We start from the raw sequence: 25,405 nt of genomic DNA, 5'->3' as shown, positions 1-25,405 counted from the left end.
GCTAACAGTCCCCGCCCCCCACTTTTTTTTAAAAAAAAAAACTGCAAGGACATTCCCGTACGAATGCCTCTACTTATCACAGCTATGGCGTTATACCACAAGGAAAGGCAGTCTTTCACGTAACCTAGCCCCAAGCTTCTAAGGCTCTAGATTCTGATTCAGCACATTAGTTAAGCTCGGACCTAATTTTAACCACGTGAGTAGTCCCACTGACTTCAACTCTGGACACAATAGCTAAAGCTATTTTCTAATAGGCATTTTGGATATGAGACTTTGTGGTGCATGACCAACTTCCAACGATACATGACTGAACCCTCAAACTAAACAGGAATCTCTCTATATCAATCCATAAAAGAGTGAGGAAAGGACGGGAATTAATCTTTAGATTTTTAAAGATGATGTACAAACCTGTATTTTTCATTCCTTCTCTACCCTCTAACCCTTTTCCTCCCCAACACTGAAGCTGCTTTACACTTACCATATTAGTTTAAATGCTTAATTGGGAGCCTTAAATCACTGCCCAATCCAGTTCTTAAGCACCACAACCACCAATATACCAGTATGAAAACACACCGTATAGATGCTGAGATGGAAGGGGAATTAGCACCCAACTCCCATTGAAAGGTTATGCAAATTGAGTACCTAACTCCCTTGACTTTTAAATTCAAGCCAGGGTATTATTCATTGCCTCTGGGAAGCAGACTTTTGTGAGCAAATGCCTTATGATAATATTGGAATATATATTACTAGTAGTTAAGATACAAGACTTATTTTTCCAATTGATTCTTAATCATTATCCTCAGTGACATGACTGTGTTGGCAACTCTCTCTTGCAGAGAGTCCAAAGTTCTTCTATCCACTTACAAGGTTAGGTTAGATTTCTTAAGACTATTAGAATAAATTGCAAACAAGCTGCAACATGTGGCTCAGGTCCCAATTCAACTGTGTCTACTTGCTTGATTTTTGGTTACAGTACAACAGGGGTGAGCAAACTTTTTGGCCCGAGGGCCACATCAGGGTTGCAAAACTATATGGAGGGAAGGCTGTGCGTCCCAAACAGCCTGGACCCCGCCCCCTATCTGCCTCCTCCCACTTCCCGCCCCCTGACTGCCCCCCTCAGAATCCCCGACCCATCCAATGCCCCCTGCTCCTTGTTTCCTGACCGCCCCCTCCTGGGACCCCCGCCCCTAACTGCCCCCCCCGGACCTCACCCCCATCCAGCCCCCCCTCTTCCCTGTCCCCTGACTGCCCTGACCCCATCCACACCTCCGACCCCTGACAGGCCCCCCCGGGGCTCCCACGCCTATCCAACCCCCCTTGTTCCCATCCCCTGACCGTCCCCACCCCGACCTCCGCCCCACCCAATCTCCGCCCCATCCAACCGCCCCCTGCTCCCTGTCCCCGATTGCCCCCTGGGACTCCCCACTCCCTTACCACGCCAGAGCCAGCCATGCCACTGCGCTGCCCGTCAGGAGCGGCGGGCCAGAGCACTGGCAATGCAGCGTGCTGAGACTGCGGGGGAGGGGCTGGGGGCTAGCCTCCCTGGCCAAGAGCGTAGGGGCCGGGCAGAACGTTCCCGTGAGCCGGATGTGGCCTGCGGGCTGTAGTTTGCCCACCTCTGGACTACAATTATAGCTATTAGACTCAATTACTGTGCACCCCCAAGTGGCAATGTAATAATGGTAACTAGGCTTTTACTAAAAAAAGAACAGGAATACTTGTGGCACCTTAGAGACTAACAAATTTATTTGAGCATAAGCTTTCGTGGGCTACAGCCCACTCCATCAGATGCACAGAATGGAACATATAGTAAGAAGATATATATATACACACATACAGAGAACATGAAAAGGTGGAAGTTGCCACACCAACTCTAAGAGGCTAATTAATTAAGATGAGCTATTATTAGCAGAAGAAAAACACCTTTTGTAGTGATAATCAAGTTGGCCCATTTCAGACAGGTTTTTACTAGTTACATGCATCATTCTACATTTTGAAAAAAAAGAAATATCAATTTGGAAACAATTTTTGGCAATCAAAGTATAAGAATAACAACTACAGTATTTATGCGAAACAATCTGTTCCACCTTGCGTTTAGTTGTGGCACTCCGAGCACGCTGAAGAAATGCAGCTCTGCATAAGCTTGAAAGCTTGTCTCTCCCACCAACCGAAGCTGGTCCAACAAAAGATATTGCCTCAGTCATCACGTCTGGCCAATATTAATTTATGGCAGTGAGAATTACATTTCACTTCTCAGGGAATAATTTATTTTCAAAATGTTCCAATATCCACAGATGTCTCATTAAGCTATTTTAACATAGTAGGTCTTTATTTGAGGATTTAAAACACTCAGGTGTAACATGGAAGAGAATTTAAATTTCCTTTAATTGAAGAGAATTGTACAGCACGTCTACGTACACTCAAATATCCACAAGTCCAACAGGAGAGGGCAGCATTGTGTAACACTTTAACCATTTGGAAAGGAACATGGCTGAACTGCTGGTGACCTGATAAGGATTTTTAGATATTTATGTTTAAAGTAACTGCTATCATGTGATAAATCCTTGAAGGCCAGCATCCACTATTGTGGGCACAAAAATTGCATTCATTATACATCATCCACACTTAGCAGTAGCAAAAATCTGTGCATACACTTTATACAGTTTAACCTTATGGCAGATGAGAGTTAGAGAATTTGTGTTTGCAAAATTTCTTTTCAATAAATGGGTTTTGAGGTTGTAAATCCTAAGACTTATACACAGTGTTGCAAGTAGGGCAGTACGGTACACCATACCATTAAGAAATTTATTGCCGGTACACTGTACTGGAAAGACACAGGAGCAGAACGTAGTGCTGCTGGGTGGCCCTACGCCGGCAGCTCTTCCGGCGCAGTTGTACCGCCCCTGCAGTCTCACCTCCAGCCCTTCCACGCAGCTGCACCTCCTGTCTGTATACCCCCCACCAGAGGACAGGGCTGGAGCTGGGGCTGGGGGTGGTAGAGCTGCGCCGGAGAAGCTGCCTGCATGGGGCTGCCCAGTAGTCCCATATGCTGCTCCTGCATCTGCTCCTTTCGGCGCTGCAGTTCCAAAGAGCCCTGTGGTTCAGAAGCCTGTATCTGGCGCAGCGGGAGGACAGAGCCCCCCTGGCCCCCTCCCTGGGGAGGAGTCACGTGGGGGGGGCCACTTGGAGAGTGTCCCTCCCATGACTCACCTATGCTCAGCGTACCGGTAAGAAATAAATGCTACTTGCACCACTGTTTAAACATTAAAAAGCATTTGCACCTACTGAGTGCAGATGCATGTAAGTGCACACTCAGTTTTGCATGCATGCAAGTAGAGGCCTGGCAGATGCTCTTTTGAAAGTTTACCCCGGTTTTTCCATAGAAATAAAATAAAGCACCATCTAAACTCATATTCATAAATGTATGACAAAGAGCCTTACCCAGAGTTACTTGAAGAAGGTGGTGGAAGATCAGGTGTTAGAACATAAAGACTGTTATTTTTTGGTAAGTGTAGAGTTTTTAAAACAGTCTGCGAAAAAAAACAACATTTGTTCAAGAACTGTAGATTATGCAGTTTTTTTTAATCATTTGCTTTTTAAAAAATTGATTTTTTTAAAATTAGTTAAAATACATATATTGAAAATAATTCCTTGATCTGCCATAGCAAAAACTACTACACTTGTAGGAGAATCCTTTCTAAAACACAGACAGGCAGACAAAACAGCAGCTCCTTTAGGCTAAGAAGAACAATAAACGAAACCAATAAACCAACTTTACTCTGAAACCAATAAACGAACAGCGGTACAAACTTATCCCTTATATAGGTAGCTAAATTGGTTTACAGAAGTCTATTCTTTTCACACCAACCGTGCAAATTAAGGTGGGATGCAAGTCTAGATCATTGGTTTGTATACATAGGAGGTTTAAAATATTGGTGCTGCCATCTTGGCAATGGAAGATGAACTGGAGGATAATCAGAGATCATGTTTGTGGCACAATGTATGCAATAGCCATCCACTACATATATCCTGCTCAGCATGGTACACAGCACATGTGGCCAATGTTTAAAGCTGCACAGTCTATGTAGCGTTATCTTAAATTTGGGTGGAGAGTGGTGAAAAAAAAAAACACATGCAGAGTTACAGTTGACTGGGAAAACTGAATTCTGTTATTTCTTAACTGTCCAATCATTTTGTTTGTTTGGGATTTTTTTTCCATTTTATGTGAGTTGAACATTTCCTGATTAATCAATGTTTGTTTTTAAATTTCGGAGTTCAGTTTTTCCCGATTAAGTTGTTGATACATATTTACAAACAACGGTATAGCCAAGAATTTTGCCTGAAGAGAGAATTCTTTATTTTATTGCTAATTTAATAATGTGCATTTTACAGGTACCAATATCAGCCTGTACATGCAAATACTATCAACAGGATAACGGAAGTTGGGGCAAATAATGCATAATTCCACTTGCAACATTTTAAGCAAACGGATTCTTTAATAATGTTACTAGAATCAAAACAACGTAGAAATCAACAGTCCTTGTGTTTGTTATGCTGACTTTCAAGCACTTATTGGTTTCAACATTTAAATCATTTCACTGATGAAACTGTAGGAAACTTACACTATCATCTAGGTCTCCAGTCTTCCAGCCTTTTAACAACATTTTCGATACAGGAATCTGAAGTTCATTTTCTAAAATGTGTTTGATCTCTCCTGTAGAGAAGGCAAAGAAAAAATACCAACAAAATCATGTTCACATTCTTCTATATTTAGGAAAGCAAAGTATCAGACCCTGCCTTGCTGCAACAGAACAACATTATAGCTCCAAGGTCCAACGTTCAACTCCTTTCCTGTTATATTATATCCATTTTCAAAAAGCATTTAATATTTGTGCATCTTTCTCCACTACATACAATACCTTCACATGAACAAAAAAAAAAAAAACTATTTCAGCAGCCCAGGTTTCTAGACAAAAACTAAATTCAATAAAATGGGAAAAAACAGTTAGGAAAACTAATTTTCATTTAATGTTGCTAAAGTCCAAAGGGCCATTTCAAAGGGAGGGGGGATTGAGGGAGGAAAGGAGGGGATAGTAATACACACGTACCCCTCCCACGGCAGTGTCCTTTGATTTCAATATTAAATGACTGAGATTTTCAAAGACGTCTAAAAGATACGGAGGAATTATCCTGTGCCCACTGACTTCAGTGGGGCAGGATCAGGACCTTAGACACACATCATTATTTCATTAGCAGAGCTTGGTCATTTTTTGACCAAACATTTTTCACCAAAAATGCTGATCCATCAAAACCAAAGCTATTCACAGGAAAGGCACAGTTTCAAAAAATTTCTCATTTCAAAAAAAGCTTTGGAAAAAAAGTTTTGAAATTATTCAAAACATCCCATTTTATCATTTTAAGCGAAAATTTCCAGTTTTTTGTTTCAAAACAAATACTCATTTTCAAATTTAGGCTAATTTTATAATGAAACATTTTTTTAAATCAACATCAAAATGAAACACTTCTGAAATTTTCAAAATAATACATTTTGATAGACCCAAACTGATTTTCTTTTCTCCAGGTCTCTGAAAATTTGAGATTTAGGCCGGGTCACAAATTGGGATGTGAAATTTTTCAAAATCTCCATTTTTTTCCCAGGACAGGAAAACACATGAGCTGAACCCTAAGAGCTGCTTTGAAAATATTAGCCAATAATTTTATGTTGGAATTAATAATGTTAAAAACTAAATTCCTAGTCACCAAGTTCATTCAGGTACAGTAACAGTTCCAACATAAATTTGAAGGATCAGTTATGTAATGAGGATTTGGCAGTTCAATCAAACACTTTTTTAGAAGAATAGGTCTGAAATTTTAAGCCATAAACATGTATGACAGATTGCTCTTATTTGCATATTAATAAATAGCACTAGTAGTTGACAACAAAAATCAATTGCTTAGGAATTACAGCACAACAACTTGTTCTGAATCTTAATTTTAAAGCATGGTTAGGATGGTTCTTCAAATACAGCCATTTTAAAATTAGTGCAGTTAAGATTAGTTTTCCAAAAGAATTTTAAAAAAATAAATAAATAAGACTGCTTCCCAGTTCCCCTTTGGCCCTCCCGGTATTTTTCCTCAACTTGCATATTGCAAGCAAAAGCATTCTGTTGACACCACTGTGGGATCCACTTATAGTTTTAAATAAAAGGATATAATAAGGAAAATAGATGAGGCAAGCATCAAGATGAAGCACTGGCTGATGTAAATCTTCAAAAGAAACATAGTTCTTGCTATCTATAACTGTCTCCCAGACTAAAGATCCACAGCCAGCCATGAGCACAGCGAGAGAGAGAGATAATCACCCATAAGAGGAGAGAGATTCAGGGCCACCTGGAAGGACAGGAAGGCATACATCTGGGGAACATTCCATTAACAACAGCACCAGCAGCCAGCGTTCACTTCAAAAATGAATTAGTCAAAGGTGCGGAAGAACCTATTCTAAGTCTGAGACTGGGAATATGATTGGAGGGGAAAGGAAGTGCATGGGCATAACAATTCTAATACAACTAAATATTAATGCACTTTGCATGAATTTCCACTTTCTCTCCTTTTTAAATAAACATACTTATGTGCAGCACACCAGGAAGACATATAATGAGTATCTGGAGCTCTGCATGCTGGAATACATGCTGCAGCCGCCAGTGTTTCTGTGTTCTAAATCCACAGATTAATGCATCTCAGCAGGGAACCAGGTTGGCACTGCAGTTTGCAGGTAAGAAATTCCACTGAACAAAGAGGAGCGAAGGAACAAGAGGATATGAAAAGAGGAAGGAAGAATTACTCATTGTAAAACATATGATTTATTACAGCCTTTAATTAACAGTTTTTCCCCCATAAAACCAATTGTCCATTGACTTGAAAAGGGTGCCTTAGGTGGGTAAAAATGTCTTCAAAAGTTGACTTCAGTCATTACATCCTCACTGTCAGCCTATCACTTAATCAACCCCTACTCCAAGAATTAACTCTTGACTCCAATTAATATATTACACATAAAGGTACCTAGCGTATGGCTATTTCAGTATATACATGTAAATATAGTATTCCTATGTGTGTTGAGGAACCAGATTTAAAATAATTGTTTCTGTTTCAATTTTATGATTACTCCTGAGTGCATTCTGTGCCAAAAAAATAAAAATTCTCCACACAGTATTTTAAAATTATGAAAAATTCTGCTAATTTTATTTGTCAAATAAACATGGAGGCTCCAGCAAGGCATTAGGGAGCACAGGCCAGTGGCTGTACAGAGGTGGGAGATCACGGTACAGCTCCCCAGCCCAGGACACGGACTCAGCGGTGGACCCAATCCTGACACTGCGCAAGGACCGGCACTGCCCCAGAAACACCCCAGGGCCCTGTCCCTCTGTGCCAGGCACACCAGGCATGGGCAGGCAGGCTCAGCATGGCGGGATCCAAGTGTAGAGGAGCTTAGTGTGGGGGGATCCAGATGTGGGTTGAGAAGGTTCTGTGTGGGGCAATCTGGGTGCAAGCAGCTCAGTGGGGGATCTGGGTGTGTGGGGGGATCTGGATGCACAGGGGCTTGTTGGATACAACAGTAATGGAACTCTGCAAGGGGATCCAGATTAAGGCGGTTGGGGCTGGAGGGGTGGGGGGAGAGAGTCTGGGTGTGAGTGGGGAATAGAGCTTAGCATGGGGGTCTGGGTGTGGGGGACTCAGTAGGGGGTCCAGATGCTGGGGGACTGGGAGGTCATTGGGGTGGGGATCTGGGTGCGGATGACTTGTCGGGGTGGTCTAGGTGCAGGGGGAGTGGGAATCATCGGGGAGGCTCTGAGTGTGGAGGGCTGAGGTTCGGTGGGAGGGTCTGAGTATGAGGGGGTCTGGATGCACAGGATGGGCAGATGGGGGAACAGCTCCCTGTACAGGGATCTCTTCCCCCTTCCCCCTCCCCCCCTCCCCCCGCAGCTGAGGAACGATGGGTGCGGTAGGGAGGAGGGGGGACTGCAGAGCTTCCTGCAGCTGGGGGAGAAATCTGGGGGTGGGTCTGACCCGGCCCCAGATGCTGTGCAGGGGAAGAGGAAGTCCCATCCTCCCCAGCACAGCCAGGACTAGCAAGTTGCGTCTGGCGCAGGGTAGGGGCCACCAGCGGGGTCTTCTCCAGTCCCAACCCCTGCCCCACAGTGATTTACCTCTCTGCCAGCTGCCCTGGGCACCAAAAACATACTGCTAGGGAGGGTCACATGACCACTCTTGTGGCTTCCCTTTGCTTCCCCTCAAAAAGTCATTTTTCTGTAGGAAAGCACAGAAATCTGCAGGGGACAAATTCTGCGCGTGCGCAGTGGCACAGAATTCCTCCAGGAGTAAAATTATTATAGATGCATTGCTTTTTGAGTAACGTATTGTTAAAAACTGAGCACATTTTAAATTAACATAAATTTAAAATCTGTCCTTTTACAGAAGCATATTTTCTGAACATAATGCTTGGTCAGTTTTAGAAGATTACATCCACATTCCCTCACAAATATTTAACATGCCATGTACAATCTCAGTGCATTAATCACTAAGCATACAGGTTTACAAGTAAACCAAATTAAATCTTTGCAGACACTAAGAATGTGGGTGTAAAACTTTGGAAAAAAAAAAAAAACAGTTGCTGGAGAATCCCAGCTCTTTGCTCCAGTCATGAGGAGTTAATGCACTAATTGGATACAGTGATGCAAAATAATGTACATGAAAAATAGGTTATAGTATCCAATTGACTCAAACACCGGCCAAACTAGACAAGGTTGTATTCAATTTATAATGTTTAATTACAGGTTTCAGAGTAACAGCCGTGTTAGTCTGTATTCGCAAAAAGAAAAGGAGTACTTGTGGCACCTTAGAGACTAACCAATTTATTTGAGCATGAGCTTTCGTGAGCTACAGCTCACTTCATCAGATACATATAATTAGTTTCCCCTCCCACCCCCCAAGCTATTCATCAGGCAGTGAGTTTACTCTTTCTTGAAGATTTCCCAGATTTTGTTGCTGTGGTTGATTATGTTAACATAATAAATACAATTTTGATCAGATTTCATTTCTGTGAATCCTTTAGCCAGTTTTAAAGTTTCTAATTTATACCCTAGTTTTTCCACTATATTTCAGTAATAGATCCAAAAGAATAAGGAGCTTTTATTACTAAGTTCAAAATCACACAGTGTGGGATTTACATTCTTCTATTATTTAGCTAACAAACAATAAATCACAAACCTAGAGATGGACATCTTTCACCAGATTAGTCTTGCACCTACAGTATTCAGCTAATTTAGCATCAGAAGATCCAGAAATATTCCCTACCACTCCATACGTGCTACTGATTCAGTTTCTCATTTGTGAGAATCAATTTTCTCTTGTGTTGGAATCTTGCTTGACTTGGGGGTTCATATGAGGATTTCTGTAATATTTTAACTCTGTTATCATCCAGTTTACCAATATGTACACACAGATGTGCAGGGCAGAGTGGAATTTTCCCAAGCCCTCTGTGCATGGGCTGAATCACACTATTGTTACAAGACAAGGGTGGATTTAAGATAGTCATTCCCTTTGTAGGTGTAGTAAAAGATTAATTTATTTATATGTATGGCAAAAAAGTTAATGTTATATAGAGAACCAAACAATATACTCACAGGAAAACTAGATATAATACAAAAAAGCCCAAATAACTAACCCTGGGAAACAAATTTCCTTCCTATTGCCGACACTTACGCAGCATACATTGGGTGCCTTGCTCTTTCCAACAGTTAGTATTTATTCAATCTTCCTTTAAGGTCTTTTTAATAGTTAAATGTCCCTTCTATTTGGATCTCTAACCTTCTGGGGTGGTTGTGGCATATTTCCATCTAGTGGAAATTTGATGTAATTGCAATATAAATTCAAGCAAACTGAGAAACAGGCTAGACAGATGGGGAGCCTCACAGAAGTTTTAGCCATGTCTAAATGATATTGAATGGTTGTTTCCAGAAGAGCATTTTTGGAACTCTAGTTTAATAAAATCCACTTTCAGATACTTTACACTCTGTGCTTCATACAGAACACTGCACTTTGGTGATGAGCTATTGATATGATGGCGATAACTGAGAAAGATGGCAAGCTCCCGTATACAACTATTCATGCGTTTTAACAAGAATGCAGCTAATCATTACACAAAAAATATGATGTAAATGGAATCTTTCTATTTCTGTGAGGTTAACAATGGATTACATATAGCTAGAGCCAGAAAAATGAAATAATTGACATTAAATTTTAGGAGTCTCTGCATGAAGAATTTCCTCTAACTTATCAGGTTAGAAAGGTGCAGCTGAAGAGATGAACAGTCCTAAATTCTTGTTTCACAACAAATACAAATGTGCTATCAAAACAATGCAAATTTAGAGAACAATTGCAAATTGTTGATGAATCCATTATCTCACATTAAGGAAATCAGCGATTAGAATCTGATACAATTGAATCAAACATCGGCTTTGATCTAATTCTTACAAAAAGGGAGGTTGACCCTAGAACAGGCAATTGAAGGATGTTAGGGCACTACCCTGGGACTCAAGAGACCTTGGTTCAATTCTCTGTTCTGCCAGCATTTTCCTGTGTGACCATGGGCAACTCACCAAGTCTCTGTGCCTAAGCTCCCCAGGAGCAAAACGGAAATAGTATTCTCTGCCTGACAGAGGTGCCGTGAGGAGAATTATAGCAAAGACTGAAAGTCATTAAGATACTACAGCAATGGAGACCACATGAAGTACCTAACACAGAGTACAGGAGAAATCCAGAGTTTATTCTTTATCCAGAATTCACTACAGATCCAAGCATTAATTGATTTTAATCATACCCAAAAGCTAACAGTTATTTTAACCAGTAAGATGAGGTTTCAGCACATGCAAAATACATTGATAGTGCAAATTCAAACAACAACAGTGCCGGCTGTAGTCAGACGGCTCCCAGCCTAGGCTTTGCCATTGTCTCTGTCTCTCTTGCCCCTGGTCCCCGGTCCCCGCTGGAACTCCCACTCCTGGGCATTCTCACTCCTCCCTGCAGGAGTTGGGCTCAGTCCCAGGATCCTACCAAATCTAATTATCTCAGCCCAGCTACAGGTCACTCTCAGGGCTGCAGTGTCTGTCTGCCCTAAACAAAGGGTAAGGAAAAGAAAAGGATGTTATTGCCTTGGGCTGAGCTCCCCTGGCCATTGGGCTCCCTAGCAGTCTCTAGCAGCCTCTCTTCTTGGGCAAACTTTCCCACCTTATTCTGTGGCTAGTTTCATCTTTTAAGCTGCTGTTCTCCAGGCACAGAATGCTCTGCAGGTGCACCTAGCTGGCACTGCCTGAATGCAGGGATGCTCATTAGGTTTGCTGTCAGTGGGATGGGGCATGTTCCATCACATACCCGCCCTCCACCCCCAAGACCAAAAATGTTTCTTTGTCTGAGCATCAATCCAGTCCCAATCTTCTGGGGCAAAAATACTGCATTTGCTTGTGCCTTTCTGGCTCGGTGCTGCATCTAGAATTATAGGACTGAAGTGCCAAATATCAGCACATAATCTAGGGATTTGAGTCCTACCCTCAAGCTCCTGGGACAACACTGCTCCCAAGCCAACGTTTCTGCATCTTTATAGAGAACAAGAGTTCTGGGAGAATTCTGGATTGGCAAGGACAGGTACCCAGCTCAGCTGCGCCTTCACGGTGCTAAAAGCTTCATCACACTAGTTGTCTTACTGGATCTTTTTTGATGTCTTTGCTCTTCAGCAGATCACTCAGGGTGCCATGATCCATGCAAAGTAGGGATGAACCAGCAATAGTATCCCAGAAGGCTCAGGAAGCAGCATATCTGTCTTCTGGTTCATGGAGCAGGGCAGGAGTTTAATGCATGGACTTTATCCATCAATGGTTTCACAAGGCCTCCGCCTACCTGATACCCTAAATAAATCACTTCTGTCATGGCCAATTTACACTTGGCAGGCTTACCTGTGAGGCCAGCCTCTTCTAGGGAAGTCAATACTGCTCTCAGATGACTGAGGTGGTCTTCCCACATAGGGCTATAAATTACAGTGTCATCAAGGTAAGCTGCAGCATATTGCTAGTAGGGGCAAAGGATTCAATTCATCAGGCACTGGAAAGTCACTGTAGCCACTGGCAGGCAAAACAGCATGGTTTTAGAGTGGAAATGGCCAAAGGGGATTGAGGACATGGTATTCTCCTGACAGGATGCACACACAGAGCATCTGCCAATAGCCTTTTGTAAGATCCACTGTGCTGCGGTACTGTGCCAGGCCCAACTGCTCTAGCAACTGATCAAGCTCATTGCAGCATAGGGTAAGTGTCAAACTTTGTGATGGAATTGACTTTACGAAAAAGTCAATCCAGAACCAGATCATGCTGTCCGCTTTGGGGACCAGGACTAAAGGAGTCCTCCAGGTGTTCTTGGACTCCTCCGTGACCCCCATTCTCCACTTCATAGGCACTTCTACTCGGACCATGTTCCACATCTTCTTGGGCAAGGGCTGAGGATTTTCTCTAACTAGTTGCCCTGGTGTGGTCTTCAGATAATATTATATGGCGTATGTTCTCCCCAGGTTGTGGAGAATACCGTACTGAAGTCTTGGATCATTTGCAACAGCTGGGTCATTTGCAACCTGTTCAGAAGCAATGGCCTCATTTAATGGTAAAAGTTCAGACTCTAGGCTATCAGCTACATTGAGACCTAGTTCTGGGCTCGCTGGCCAGGAATCTATCAGGAGGGTTTCCCATGTTTCCCACGGCTTGAAAATGATAGACTTTTGTCTCCCTCCTCTTGCTGGATCAACCAGATCCATTTGTCTCAGCACCTCAAACAGACCCTGCCAGTGAGCCATTAATTTTGACTCAGATGATGGTAATAGGAGCAACACCCTGTCTCCAGGGTGGAAGGTTCATGCCTCTTGGTTATATCCCTGTTCTTGCCTCCATTGAGCCCAAACAAGGTTCTTCTTCGTGAAAGTGCTCAACTTTAGATGTTCACATAGTCAGATGATGTACTGGGTCCCCCAAGTGTGTTTGAATCTTGCTCCTCCCAACTCTCTCAATGTATCCAAGATTTCCCAGGGCTGGCATCCATTAAGCATTTTGAAGGGTAAAAAACCCACAGAAGTTTGGAGTACCTCTTGCACAGCAAATAGAAACGGTGGTCTCAGTGCCTAGACTCAGTCCCAACAAAACTGCTTCAATAATCTCAACATCTTGTTAACCCTTTCCACCAGGCCATCTGTTTGCAGATCACACACTGATGTCTTCACGGCCTTTATTTTAAGAAGAGAACATAGTTTATGCACCACCTGCAAGGTGAAGTTGGAGACCTGAACAGTCAATATTTCCTGCAGGAAACCTACCTCAGCAAAGAGAGTCTTATAAGTTTAGAAGCAATTGCTGTCACCATAGCCAAGCGCAAGGGTATCGCTTTGGGGTAGGGAGTGACATAGTCCACCACTACATGTATATACTGGTTTCCCCAGCAGCTCTTCTCTAAAAGGCTCTACACTATGTCCATCCCTATTCTTTCAAATAGGGTTTCCACTTAGGGCATTGGGACCAAAGAGCCTCAGGACATTCTTAGCTGCCATCTATTGACACTCAGGACAGGAAGAGCAATACTCCCTTACCTCATGGTGCACCCCAAACCCAGAAAAAGTGAGTCAGTACCCAACTCCAGGATCTTCTCATTCTCTATATGCCCTATGCAGGGAATATTGTGTGCCAGCTGAATTACAGCCTTTTGGTACTTACAGGGTACCAGTAAATGAGTTCTTATTGCCCGCAACTGTGGGTGTCTTTTTACGTGATACAGAAACTCTTTCTCCAGCACAAAGTGGGCGTAGTGTCCCAGGTGCTAGGGATCTGCTGCCTCCCCAAACATGGAAACCACCTGTTCACAGACACTGCTCAGGACTGAATTGTCATGCTGCTCTTGGACAAAGCTTCCCCCTTGTAGTAAGGTCTCAAGGTCCAAAGCCAGTGCCTGCCATCCCTCCATCTCTCTGGCCATCCCTGGTCACAGGGGACATCCCAGAGGGGGTCTTCAAAGTTACCCAAACTCACTAGGTCCATGGGGTCTGCAGGCCAGGGCCTGCTCTGGGGTTCAGATCATTAATGATTTGCCAAAAGGCTGGCCAGTCTGAGCCTATAATCACTGGGCATGCTAATTTCTCTGCTAGCACAATTTTAATTGAGTCAGGGTGGGCCCCAACTGTTAGTTCCAGTCACTGACTGGGCATGGGCTTTACATCTCCATGTATACACTCTAGCAAATAGACCTCTCTGAGTTGATTTTCTTTCCTGCTAGGGCAGCTTGTATCACTGTCTGGCTACACCTCAAGACCCAGTACCCCCTCCCCTTGAACCTATTCTGGGATCATCTGGGGGTGGGGGGTGTGAGTCCTACTACATGCCATCTTCCGCCATCCAACCCTCTGCGTAGTCACACTCCATCAATGGGAACTCTTTCCTCATATGCCCCTGTTGCCAACAGTAATAGCAGATCACTGAGCTTATCCCTGAGGGATCTGGCATGGGACATGTTCAGACTACGAGGGAAACCTTTGGGCTCAAAGGCTACACTTCAGTCATTTGTGTCCCCGGGTGGTTGGTTATCTGGGCAACACCTCATCCAAACTTGGCCCTGTGTCTTGCCACAGTCTTCCTCTCTATAGACAGGTAGTTCAGTTCGCTGTGGTGGAGTTTGTAAACATTTCCCATTGTGCTTGGGTTTCAGCATCTGCATGTGGGGGTCTGATGTCATCAGTGGCCCTCACTGGTGAATGGACTGAGGCCACGTGTCCCATCTCCAGAAACCCTTCAGCTGTCAGAAAATTTTCCATCAGCTGCACTACCTCCAACAACAACTCAGGGTGATGCCAGAGAACCCACGCCAGGTCCCTCACTATAGGTATGGATACAAACTGCTCTGTGAGGACCTACTCTGCAGCTTGATCCCTGCAGCGCTTCAGGGGAGAAAGCCACCACCAGCAATGCTCTTTTAATCATTGCACCATTTCCTGGGGGTGAGCCTCCTCGGGGGAGGTATCCATCCTAAAACGCTGCTGATGTGTTTATTTGCTAGTATCCAGATAATCTAAAATAGTGGTCTTCACCCAACAGAAGTCTCCAGCCTGTCCTGGGTCAAGGTTACGGTATGCCAGCTTTGCCTCTCACATCATGTAGAGGGCTAAAACTAATGCCCAGTGCTCTGGAGGCCATTGAGACACCAATGCCACCCTCTGAAAGGTGAGAAGGAATGCCACTGGATTGTCTTGGAGCCCATGTTAGTTAACTTTACTGACATGGGTGGCAGAGCTCCCTCTGGCCTACTGGGTCTCTCTGTGAAGAGGGCAGGTTTTTACTTCTGGGAAAAAGTCTCAAGTTCTTGCTGGTGGGTCACAACCTCCTTTAGCAGCTGCTGCTGCTGCTGCGCTGACTGGACCTGCTGCTGGGCAGTCCACCACCACTGGAACAGGTGTTTTTGGCTGGCCTGCAACTGTTGCCATTCTGCCATCCACTTATACCCGTGCTAACGGTGCACCTCGACTGATCCCCCTCTCCAAGGGCTGATGTGGAACCTGTTTCTGTCTCAAGGCCTTTTATCATGCATAGGGCATCATGCCTGCATTCTCCACCACTTGCAGTGAGCCAGCTCTCAGCCTGAGCTTGGAAGTCATCTCTAGGTCTCTTGCCTCTGGGTGCCCACCAGAACCCACACTCCCTGGGTAAGCTCATTGTTCCCTGCAAAAGTTGGGCTCATTCCCAGGGTCTTTTTAGAGGCTAACTATCTCCAGTCCCTGGTACTGCTCCTCAGGTCCAGCTACAGGGCACAGACAGAGAGCAGACATCCATAGCCTCTCTCAGGGCTGCAATGTCTGTCTGATGCAAAAGGCAGGGGGGTAGGGGAGAAGGGAAGGGAAGGGAGGGAAGGTGGGTCATTGCCTCGGGCTGGACTCCCCTAGCTACTGAGCTCCTTAGCAATCTCTAGCAGCCTCTCTTCTTGAGCAAAGGTCCCCCCCTTGCTCTGTGGCCAGCTTCACCTTTAAAGTTCCCCTTCTCCAGGTAGAGCATGCTCTGCAGGTGTGCCTGACTGGCACTGCCTGAATGCAGGGATGCTGGTTAGGTTTATTGTCAGTGGGATGGAGGCACCTCCCATCATACTGCTATTGTTGTGCACTATTCCAGTCAAACCATTTCCGGCCCCCACACCTCACTGAGATAGGCAGAAAAATACAGGAGGGAAAAAGGAAGCCTAAAAAGAACAGAAGGTAACTATTCTAGAGAGCAACAACCACTAGATCAGAGTCTGAAGGGTTTATTTTGGGAACTCCGAAGTAAGAGATAATGTGACGGTTAATGGACAGAAATTAAAAAAGGTCAAAGATATTGGATGTGAGAGAAAGTATGTCAGTGTTGACCTTGTCTGAAACGGTTTTCACATAAAACAACTAGCATAGATATCAGTCGGGCATGACTTTTTTTTTTTTTGCATATGCACTGACAATACCCATACACTGCAACAGGAGTCCTGCGCAGAAACTGGTTCCATCCATAAATGTTTCTGACATTTAGTTTAAAAAAAATTTAAACTTCTCACAGGTATCAGATCTCTTCAGCCCTCCTTCTGTCCGTCACTGGGGGCTCGCTAGGAAGTGCCAGGCAACATCACTTTAAAAATGAGCACTTGAGATGAGATCAGTGATGGCATGGTGGGAAGGGGATAAGACAAACGCACGCAGGAGGCCAGAGAATTTGGCCAGCAGCATCCAAGGCAGCCCGAAAAGCTCCATAGCAGGGACGGTGAAAAAGGTGAAAGGAGGAGGAATTAAGAACTACCAGGGTGGAGAGGACATCACATGTTCTAAAAGGACAGAGATAGCTACAACAGCTGCTCTCCATTAGATGGAGACCAAACAAACTGAGAAGCTGAAATTCACTTCTCACTAGCACAGGGTCACTAGGAGTACTTTGATCCCAAAATCTCCAGGCCAGTTTCGTTTATGGAATAGATGTGGGTGGACCAAACCCAGCAATAAAACTACCACATGTTGTTAACCTCTCTTTGTGGAGTCTTAACCCAAACTGCCTCAAACCAGGCAATTTGCAGACAGTCCTTTTGAAAACCAATGCCTCTCTCGCCCTCTGAAAGATGCCCCAAAAGCCACACCTGACTTACCTCAACAATAACTTAATGTCATCATTTAGAAAGTTCCCGGATGCAACTAAGAAGAAACAAAGCAGAATATGGATCTAGCATTCCATTGAGGGCAGGGGGGTGGCAGTACTCCATGGCCCTAAGAGGACATGGACAGCTGGTTTAGGAGCATGGTTCCGTGTTGCTGTCACCAGTAGACACTAAAGGAAGCAGACACTATTCCTTCTTGGAACACCACCAAAAAGCAATGCTGGGCATGTTGTCTCTACATTGGCAGCCTCCAGCACACCATGACACCACGTGCAGCCGTCATTGAGTCACAGGCTCGGTGCTCTGGACCTGCTCTGAATGAAGTCAGACAGGACTCTAGTGCAGGGTCTCCACCCTCAGGGCACATTTTCACCGGGACAAGCCCTTCGGCTTCAGTGCCTCCTGGGTCCGAGCTCAGAGCATTCAGCACCCCTGTTCATACTGTGAGTAACCCACAATGAGTCCACTTGGATGGGACACCTGGGGAAGCCTCACACGCCCACCCAAAAGGGCCATGCACCCCACCTCCACAGTCAGCAGTGTCTCACAGCCAGAGAGGTAAACAGAAGGGCTTATTAGTTATCGGGAATACAGATCTTGTTAGCACGGAAATTAAGAATATTCAGCAGAGTCTATCTTGGGGGGGGATCCAGAGCCCAGGGCCCTGGGCTTCATCCCCCGCCGCCCCGAGTCCCAAATCAGAAAACTGACCAGCTTCCAGCAGCCCAGCCTCAGTCACACCCAGCTGCCCTCCTCCTTCCTTTGTCTCTTTTCCAGGAAAACAGGTCACCAAGCCTCCACCTCTTACTCTGTTCTCCAACACCTCCAGCTGATTCTTGCAGAGGATGGCTCCCGGCCATCAGTTGCCAGGCAACCAGATGGCAGTCACATCTTCCCTGTAGGGCCTCTACAACAATTGCACACACTTGTCCCACCACTTAGATAGCTGAACAACACACTGGGGAAACTGAGGCATGCACACACCCACTTCATCAAAGCATCTTATAGGAGCAAAGTTTTTGTTTGTGTGTTTTGTTTGCTCCATTTATATTAAAAAGGCTACAAAATATTTTGGTTTTTCTCTGTTCATTCTTCTGTGCAGTACTTATTGACAGTCATTTTATTTTACATCTGAATCTTGCAGATAGTTGCTGTATAATCTTTGTAGGAATTACGGGCATTTCCATAAAACTTTATTATGCAAGGAAAATAATTAAATACTTTGATTTAGAATTAGGTTGAGAGAATTCAATTGATGTACTGAGAGAAAGGCAGCCTTTTTAAAGCAAAACTGGACTTTTCCATCTGGATAGAAGTAATAATTTTAGATTGGGATCATTTTTTACAATTATGAAACAGTAGCTCCCCAACTGTGGTCTCAGAACCACCAGGGGTCTGAAGAGACCTGACCAGTCACATGTGCTGGCTTTTCTCATTTCCAGCTGCTACATCACAATAAGACAGTTAAGCATGCATTAAATATTGACCTAAGATTACTTTTCCCCTTTAGTAATTGTTCTAGCTGACACAGGGATGTTATGCAATTACAAATAGGAAGAAAGGAGTCCTTGAGACATCTTCTGTAGTAAAAGGCGGTCCATGTAATGAAAAAGATTTAAGACCCCTGTCTATAAGGTAATGAGTATGTGTTGTCTGAAGGATCATATGCACTTCAAGCAAACATATGAACTGGTGTAGATAGGCAACAACCACCATGGGATATGGTTTTGATGATTTACATTCAGATAATTATACATAACATAATCCCTTAGAAAGGGTTTGCTTTGCTAAAGAAACAGGTAGTTCTTTGAACTAGTGTGCTAAGAAAACATGTACAGTACTTTAATGTACTACTTTTTCACGTCTGGGCACCTGGACTCAAAAATTCTACCATATGAGAGAAGTAAAAGTGAGCGCAGTGAGCTAGTTGCTACTGGACAGTTTTCCACATCACAAATCCACCTCACAGTTTGACACACTTAACACATTCCCCTCACAGAGGATACCTAGGATTGAATTAGCAGGAAGAGGCAGGTCAGGAATGTGGTGCACTGATGTTTGCAGAAGCTTGTTCATCACTTGCCTGCATTAGACCTGGTTCTACACAGTCCTATTAATCCCTCACACCGAGGCTTGGAATCTCCCATGGTCCTAGTTCTCTGAGTTAGAATACTTGAGAATGGTGGCAGTGACTCCAAACAGAGAGATGAAGGATTTTTTTTTTTAAAAGCCTCTTTTAAAGACAAGAAAGTCTATTAGAACATTAGGCTTTCAAATATCTATCATTCAAATGTACAGTTGAAAAACAGCATTACAATGGACAGAATATTAATTTTTAAATATTTTAATGTACCCAGCTATAAAGTTTAAAATAAAATATGCACAATGTATTGAACTTGTCAACTAAGCAGAAGTTAGTCACCTTGTACAGTAACGACAGTTCTTCGAGAGGTGTCCCCCTAGGGGTGCTCCACTGGAGGTGTGTCTGCATCCCTGCGCTGCTGATTGAAGAACTTTGGTAGCAGTCCATCACGCCCACGCAGGCGCAGCTCCTCACCTGCCACAAGGTCAGCCAGCATACGTGGGAGACCCTCAGTTCCTTTTCTACTGCAGAGTCAATGACAAGAACTCCAAAGTAGAGGGGAGGAGGGTGGGCTGTGGAGCACCCATAGGGACACACATCTCAAAGAACCATCATTACTGCACAAGGTAACTATTACTTCTTCTTCGAGTGGTGTCCCTGTGGGTGCTCCACTGTAGGTGACTCCTAAGCAGTGCCCACCACTGGAGGCTGGGACTTTGAAGTTGAGTCTGATATGGATGATAGCACAAAATTTGGCATCTGCAGCTGAATCCCCCAGGATGGCATAGGTGTTCTGCAAAGGTAAGTGCAGATGCCCAGGTAGCTGTTCTGCAGATTTCTGAAATAGGGATACCCATGGAGAAGGCGACAGATGAGGAGATCGACCTTGTAGAATGCAACCATATTGAAGATGTGGGTGTTACATTATGCAATTGGTAACAGAGTTTAATACAGCCAGAGACTCAATTGGAGAGTCTCTGAGCTAAAATCGCTGTACCTTTTGATCTACCCGCAATGGAGAGGAAGAGTCTTGGAAATTTTTTGAAGATTCTTATCCTGTCCAAACAGAAGGCCAAGGTTCTCCTCACGTCAAGTGTATGAAGGATGGCTTCCCTATTATCCTGATGAGGTTTGGGATAAAAGGCTGGAAGCCAAATAAGCTGATTTATGTGGAATGCAGAAGACATCTTGGGAGTGAACTTTGTATGTGGTCTCAGCATGACCTTGTCAGGAAATAACACAGTGAAAGGGGGAGGAGCCAGAGCCGCTATTTCTCCTACCCTTCTTGCAGAGGTAATGGCAATCAGGAACACCATCTTCATGGAAAGGCAAGTTAATGAACAAGTGGCCATAGGTTCAAATTGCAGTCTAGTCAACCCTTTTAGCAGTTGGTTGAGATCCCATTGAGGAGTGGGAAATCTGGGTGGTGGAAAGAGGTTCGTTATGCCTGTGAGAAACCTCTTTGTAGTCAGATGGGAAAAGACTGAGTAACCTTCTACCTGTTGATGGAAGCTTGCAACTGCTGCTAAACGAACCTCTAGCGCACTAACAGAGAGACCCAATTTCTTGAGAGCCAATAGGTAGTCCAGGACTACCGGTAGGGTGGCTGTATTAGGGGTGACATCTTTAGGCTGGCACCAGATTTGGTATCTCTTCCATTTTTGCAGACAGGTATGATGAGTAGTTCCTTCTCTATTGTGTAATAGCACCTCCTCAGAGCAAGATGTCTCTGTGTGCTAGAAGCATGAAGGAGCCATGCTTTGAGTCGCAAACTCTGTAAGTTGGGATGGAGAGTGCATCTCTCGTTGTGTGACAGGAGGTGAGGTGTGATGGAGAGTCATCAGTGGACATAATGCCACCTGTGACAGTAAGGGTACCACATCTGCCTGGACCATATGGGAACATGCTTTTTCTCTTGTCACTTTCAACAGTATTTAATTAATAGAGGGAATGTGGGAAAGACGTAAGGAAGTCCCTTGTCCCATGGGAGGAGGAAAGCATCTCCCATGGAGTGTCATCTGATCCCCGCTCTGGAGCAATACCGTGGACATTTCTTGTTGTGGTAAGTAGCAAACAGCTCTATTACTGGTGTCCCCCATTGTCTGAATATGGGGAGTACCACCGACTCTATCTCCCATTTGTGATTGTCATGGGCAGTGCGTATAATACGCCAGCCTCCCCTGGTGCTGCTGCAGCTGCCGGACTCCCAGTTGTGGGGTTTGGGGGTGAAGTTTTTGATTTCTTATGCCCCATGTAGGTTCTGGGGCAGCTGAGGAGGAGGCATGTTCTATTCAGCTTCCTGAGTTCATCAGTAATCTCTCTGGACCCAGGAAGCTGAGTAGAAAAATACCGCCTACTCAGCCACCCCAGAACCTGCATGGGGCATAGCAAAAGTGTCTTCCAGACCTGATAGACACTTTTCCCTGGGCGGCTTGGGGTCTGGGGAGGGGAGGTACAGCTGCAGCTGGCCCAGGAGTCGTCCGGGTGGGGAGGAGGAGAGGTTTGGGGCATCGACCAGCCTGGGGCTCCTCTGGGTGGGGGGCTGGGAGGGGTCAGGACTTTGGCTGTTTCAGGGCTCCTCTGGCCGAGAGGGGAGGCGCTCTGGGCTATTCCGGGCAGGGGGTGCAGTGGCGGGAGGGGGTTCCTCGATGTTACCAGGGTTGGCGGGAGGCAAACTTCTTCGTCGTTGGTTTTTGTTTTAAGGTATGGCCAAATAAAATGTAAAAGTAGTAACAAAGAAAAAAGCTTCAAGGGAAGCTAAATTTAGTAAATCTAAAGGGAGGTAATGATCCACAAATGGACAGCTCTAGCTCCTTCTCTAGCCGGGGTGATTGAGAAGGAACTGACAAGGTTCACCTGCTAACGGTGGCTAACCTCGTGGCAGGTGAGGAGCAGCGCATGCACGGGTTGGACAGACTGCTACCAATGTTCTCCAACCAGTAGCGCTGGGACACAGACACGCCTACAGTGGAGTAACCATAGGGACGCTACTCAGAGAACATATGTTTCTCAACAGTAATATACTAAAGGAAGAAAATGGAGCTGATTTCACCCTGTCCTCAATTTAATTCACTCTGGGAGCATAAAGGAGAGGTAAACAGCCCATGTAAGAGGGTAGCCTAGGCAGCATGGAGTTGTCACAATCACCCTGTACTACTCCAGAAGTATGGGATGTGCAAAGAGTAGGGAGTTGGAGAGGTGGTGCAGCCAGAGTATAGTGCATTCTAGCTATCCTGGGCTGCCAGGAGGCCACCACAGCCAGGACTCAAAATCAGAGCAGCTGTGAATTTCCTCTAAAGTACAACAAGGGCCTGCCAAGCCCTGGACAGCACATATATAAAAGGAGCATAAAGGTGGTTTAAAGCCCTCATTTCTTTCCTATGCACAGCACTATGCACAGTCAAGAATCAAGTCCACTGTTCCTTTTTTACAATAATACTAAGCCAATATAAACTGTACCTTTTGAACTAACACACATTTTAAAAAGTTTTAATGTATACAGACCCAGGTAGAAAATGTGGGATTTACTTTGAACATCACATTCCTCGGTGCACCATTATAAGCTATATGCACATGGATGGCAGGCAGCTATTTCACAACAGCACGCACTATTCCTTTCTTATAAATTGGTTTGTGCAAAATCTTTCTGAAAATGGGATGTAGTTAATATATTATGGGATTCAATTTCAACTGGTTCGAACAGTTTTAGGAACTATTCAGGTCTTTTTAAGCAAAGTTTTCATTTTCAAGATGTATTCCCCAAAATATTCCATAGTCAACCTGAGTCAATACTGCTCTGGAGTTATGCCTCTTACTACAAGAGATAGTATCTGGGTCTCGACTAAGAAAGCAGCCTATACGAGGGGAAAAAAAACCCCAAACAGCTATATGTTTAAGAACACATCTATTTTCCCACCTGTATTCCAGTTGGAATCCGGCTGAATGCTAAAAAATTTCCGTTTTGTTTCTACCTAAGCATTGCTAAACAATCTTTTATACTAATTGATTTAATACTGCTATTGAATTTAGCTTGTAACTTTTCAGTAAGACTATCTTGACAAAGTTATGTATGTGAATAATACATTCTAGGTTCTTATAATGATCAGATTCTCCACTGCCTTGAGCCTTAGTTAGTCATTTATACCTGTGCCAAGTGGGTGTAAAATGGTATTATAGGTGTGAGTGCAGAATTCTGATTTGGTAATATTTTTATACTTACATTGTAAAGATGTAAGTGACTACACAAAAACACAAGGAAGAGGAGAATCAAGCTCAAGTATCTGAAATACCAGTACAGTCTCCAGAGTAACAGCCGTGTTAGTCTGTATTCGCAAAAAGAAAAGGAGTCCTTGTGGCACCTTAGAGACTAACCAATTTATTTGAGCATGAGCTGTAGCTCACGAAATAAATTGGTTAGTCTCTAAGGTGCCACAGGGACTCCTTTTCTTTTTGCGAGTACAGTCTCCATAGACCAAAATAATCACCACTAGGTGTCACCCTTTGATACTGTATAAAACACTATACATACAAACAACTGTTTCACTTTAAAATTATATGGGAGCAATTTTACTACTATACTGACTGCAATGTAGTATTTTATTCAGCATCTCGTCACTTTATTCCTAGTTTTGATTTTTAAAAAGTATCTCGGGTAAATGAATTAAGGGATTTGCTTCTACATCAGCTAAAAGGAATTCTTGTAATCACAATTTTACAGAGAATGTCAGAGTATATGACCCTTGCAACATGAACAGATGTTGCAATATGCTAGAGGTATTGATGTATCATTCTTAGGTTATGTAAAAACAATTTTACAAATACTTTTACAAAAAGGAGGAGTCTTAAGGAAGAAGTGTAACTAGCAACAAAATTATGCATTTTTGAAGATGGGTAAGTAAATTATATTCTCGAATAGTCTGAATTCCTCACACCCCCACAAAAGACAATTAAAATCTTTATTTGCAAAGAAGAAGGGTGCAACCATGCCCAGCCTTGCACAGATTCAGAGGGAGCCTGCCCACGAGGGACTGATCTGAAGAGAGAAGGAGCTATGCATCCAAAAAGTGATAGAGATCACATGCTCACTGGGGCACAATGGTTGGCAGTTCACATCTGCACCACTCCCTACTGTGGACCGTCCCTTAACACTACAATGAACCATTAGTCTCAAATCTGGTTTCAGAAGCAATTCTAAACAATTTGACTTCAAAACAATAGTTTTGCAGATTAATCATCAAAATACAATGGTGCCATTTTATCTAAGGCTACACAGAGGTTTGTGAATGGTCAGTATTTGCAGTTGTTACTTTTCATCATTTTTCTTTTTATCATTGTACCACAACAAGTATTTTTATTCTAAATAAACCTTACCAACTGTGCAGCTGTCTTCAAGTACTACATCCACATTTCTGTCTCTGTATTCAACCCTGAAGTCAAGCATCCGTGGTTGTCTTTCCACTATTTGTCGGGATGGCACTACATGTCGAAACGCTGAGGATGAGGAAGGAGTTGACGAAGATGCTGTAGGATGACTTGTGGGACCATAGGCTGGTCCTTGCAAAGTCTCTCCACCATATTCACTGAAAGATATATAGTTTAGAGAATTTAAATAGAACAGAATGAGAACTGAACTATTTGAAGAAACGGGAGCCAAGCGAGATGAGCAGTATATTCCCTTACTGTCATCCACAACTTATACTTGTGACAGCTACATTGTATCATGTATCTGACATACAATCATTTCTTGTATTGTTAGTAAAACAGCCTGTATCTACAACATTTTTCTTAAATATTAGCAACTGAAAAGCTCAACAGAGATTGTTAAAATACTGCAGGACCAGCTTTTAAACAATCTTTTGGGCCTCAAGTTTAATATATGTATTACAAATCACAGAATGACTTGTAGAGTAAGGTGCACAATATTGCAACCCCATGGAAGTACTACATATCCATACCAGAATCCCAAGGATATCCGACGCTTAAAGTTCTACACAGCAGCCACCATTCTACTACCACATCATCAGGCTAGTGTCATCCCAAGAGTGTCTGGGAGAAAGTGCAGCAGAGATGTATCCCATAATCTTAGAG

At 43.8% G+C, this 25,405-nt stretch overlaps 1 protein-coding gene across 1 annotated transcript in view; it reads right to left on the bottom strand.

The window, feature by feature from the left end:
• The window catches only part of FAF1 (Fas associated factor 1), a 305,001-nt gene that overhangs the window by 202,425 nt on the left and 77,171 nt on the right, over window positions 1–25,405 (bottom strand). The window contains exons 4-6 of the mRNA XM_077823839.1: window positions 24,689–24,897; window positions 4,623–4,714; window positions 3,442–3,530 (exon numbers count right to left, since the gene is read on the bottom strand). Coding sequence (XP_077679965.1) covers window positions 3,442–3,530; window positions 4,623–4,714; window positions 24,689–24,897 — 390 coding nt within the window. The remainder of the gene's footprint in view (window positions 1–3,441; window positions 3,531–4,622; window positions 4,715–24,688; window positions 24,898–25,405) is intronic.

The sequence above is a fragment of the Eretmochelys imbricata genome, chromosome 8 (genome assembly GCF_965152235.1).
Source record: "Eretmochelys imbricata isolate rEreImb1 chromosome 8, rEreImb1.hap1, whole genome shotgun sequence".
Taxonomy (NCBI): domain Eukaryota; kingdom Metazoa; phylum Chordata; order Testudines; family Cheloniidae; genus Eretmochelys; species Eretmochelys imbricata.
This window is presented reverse-complemented; position numbering and strand designations above follow the sequence as displayed.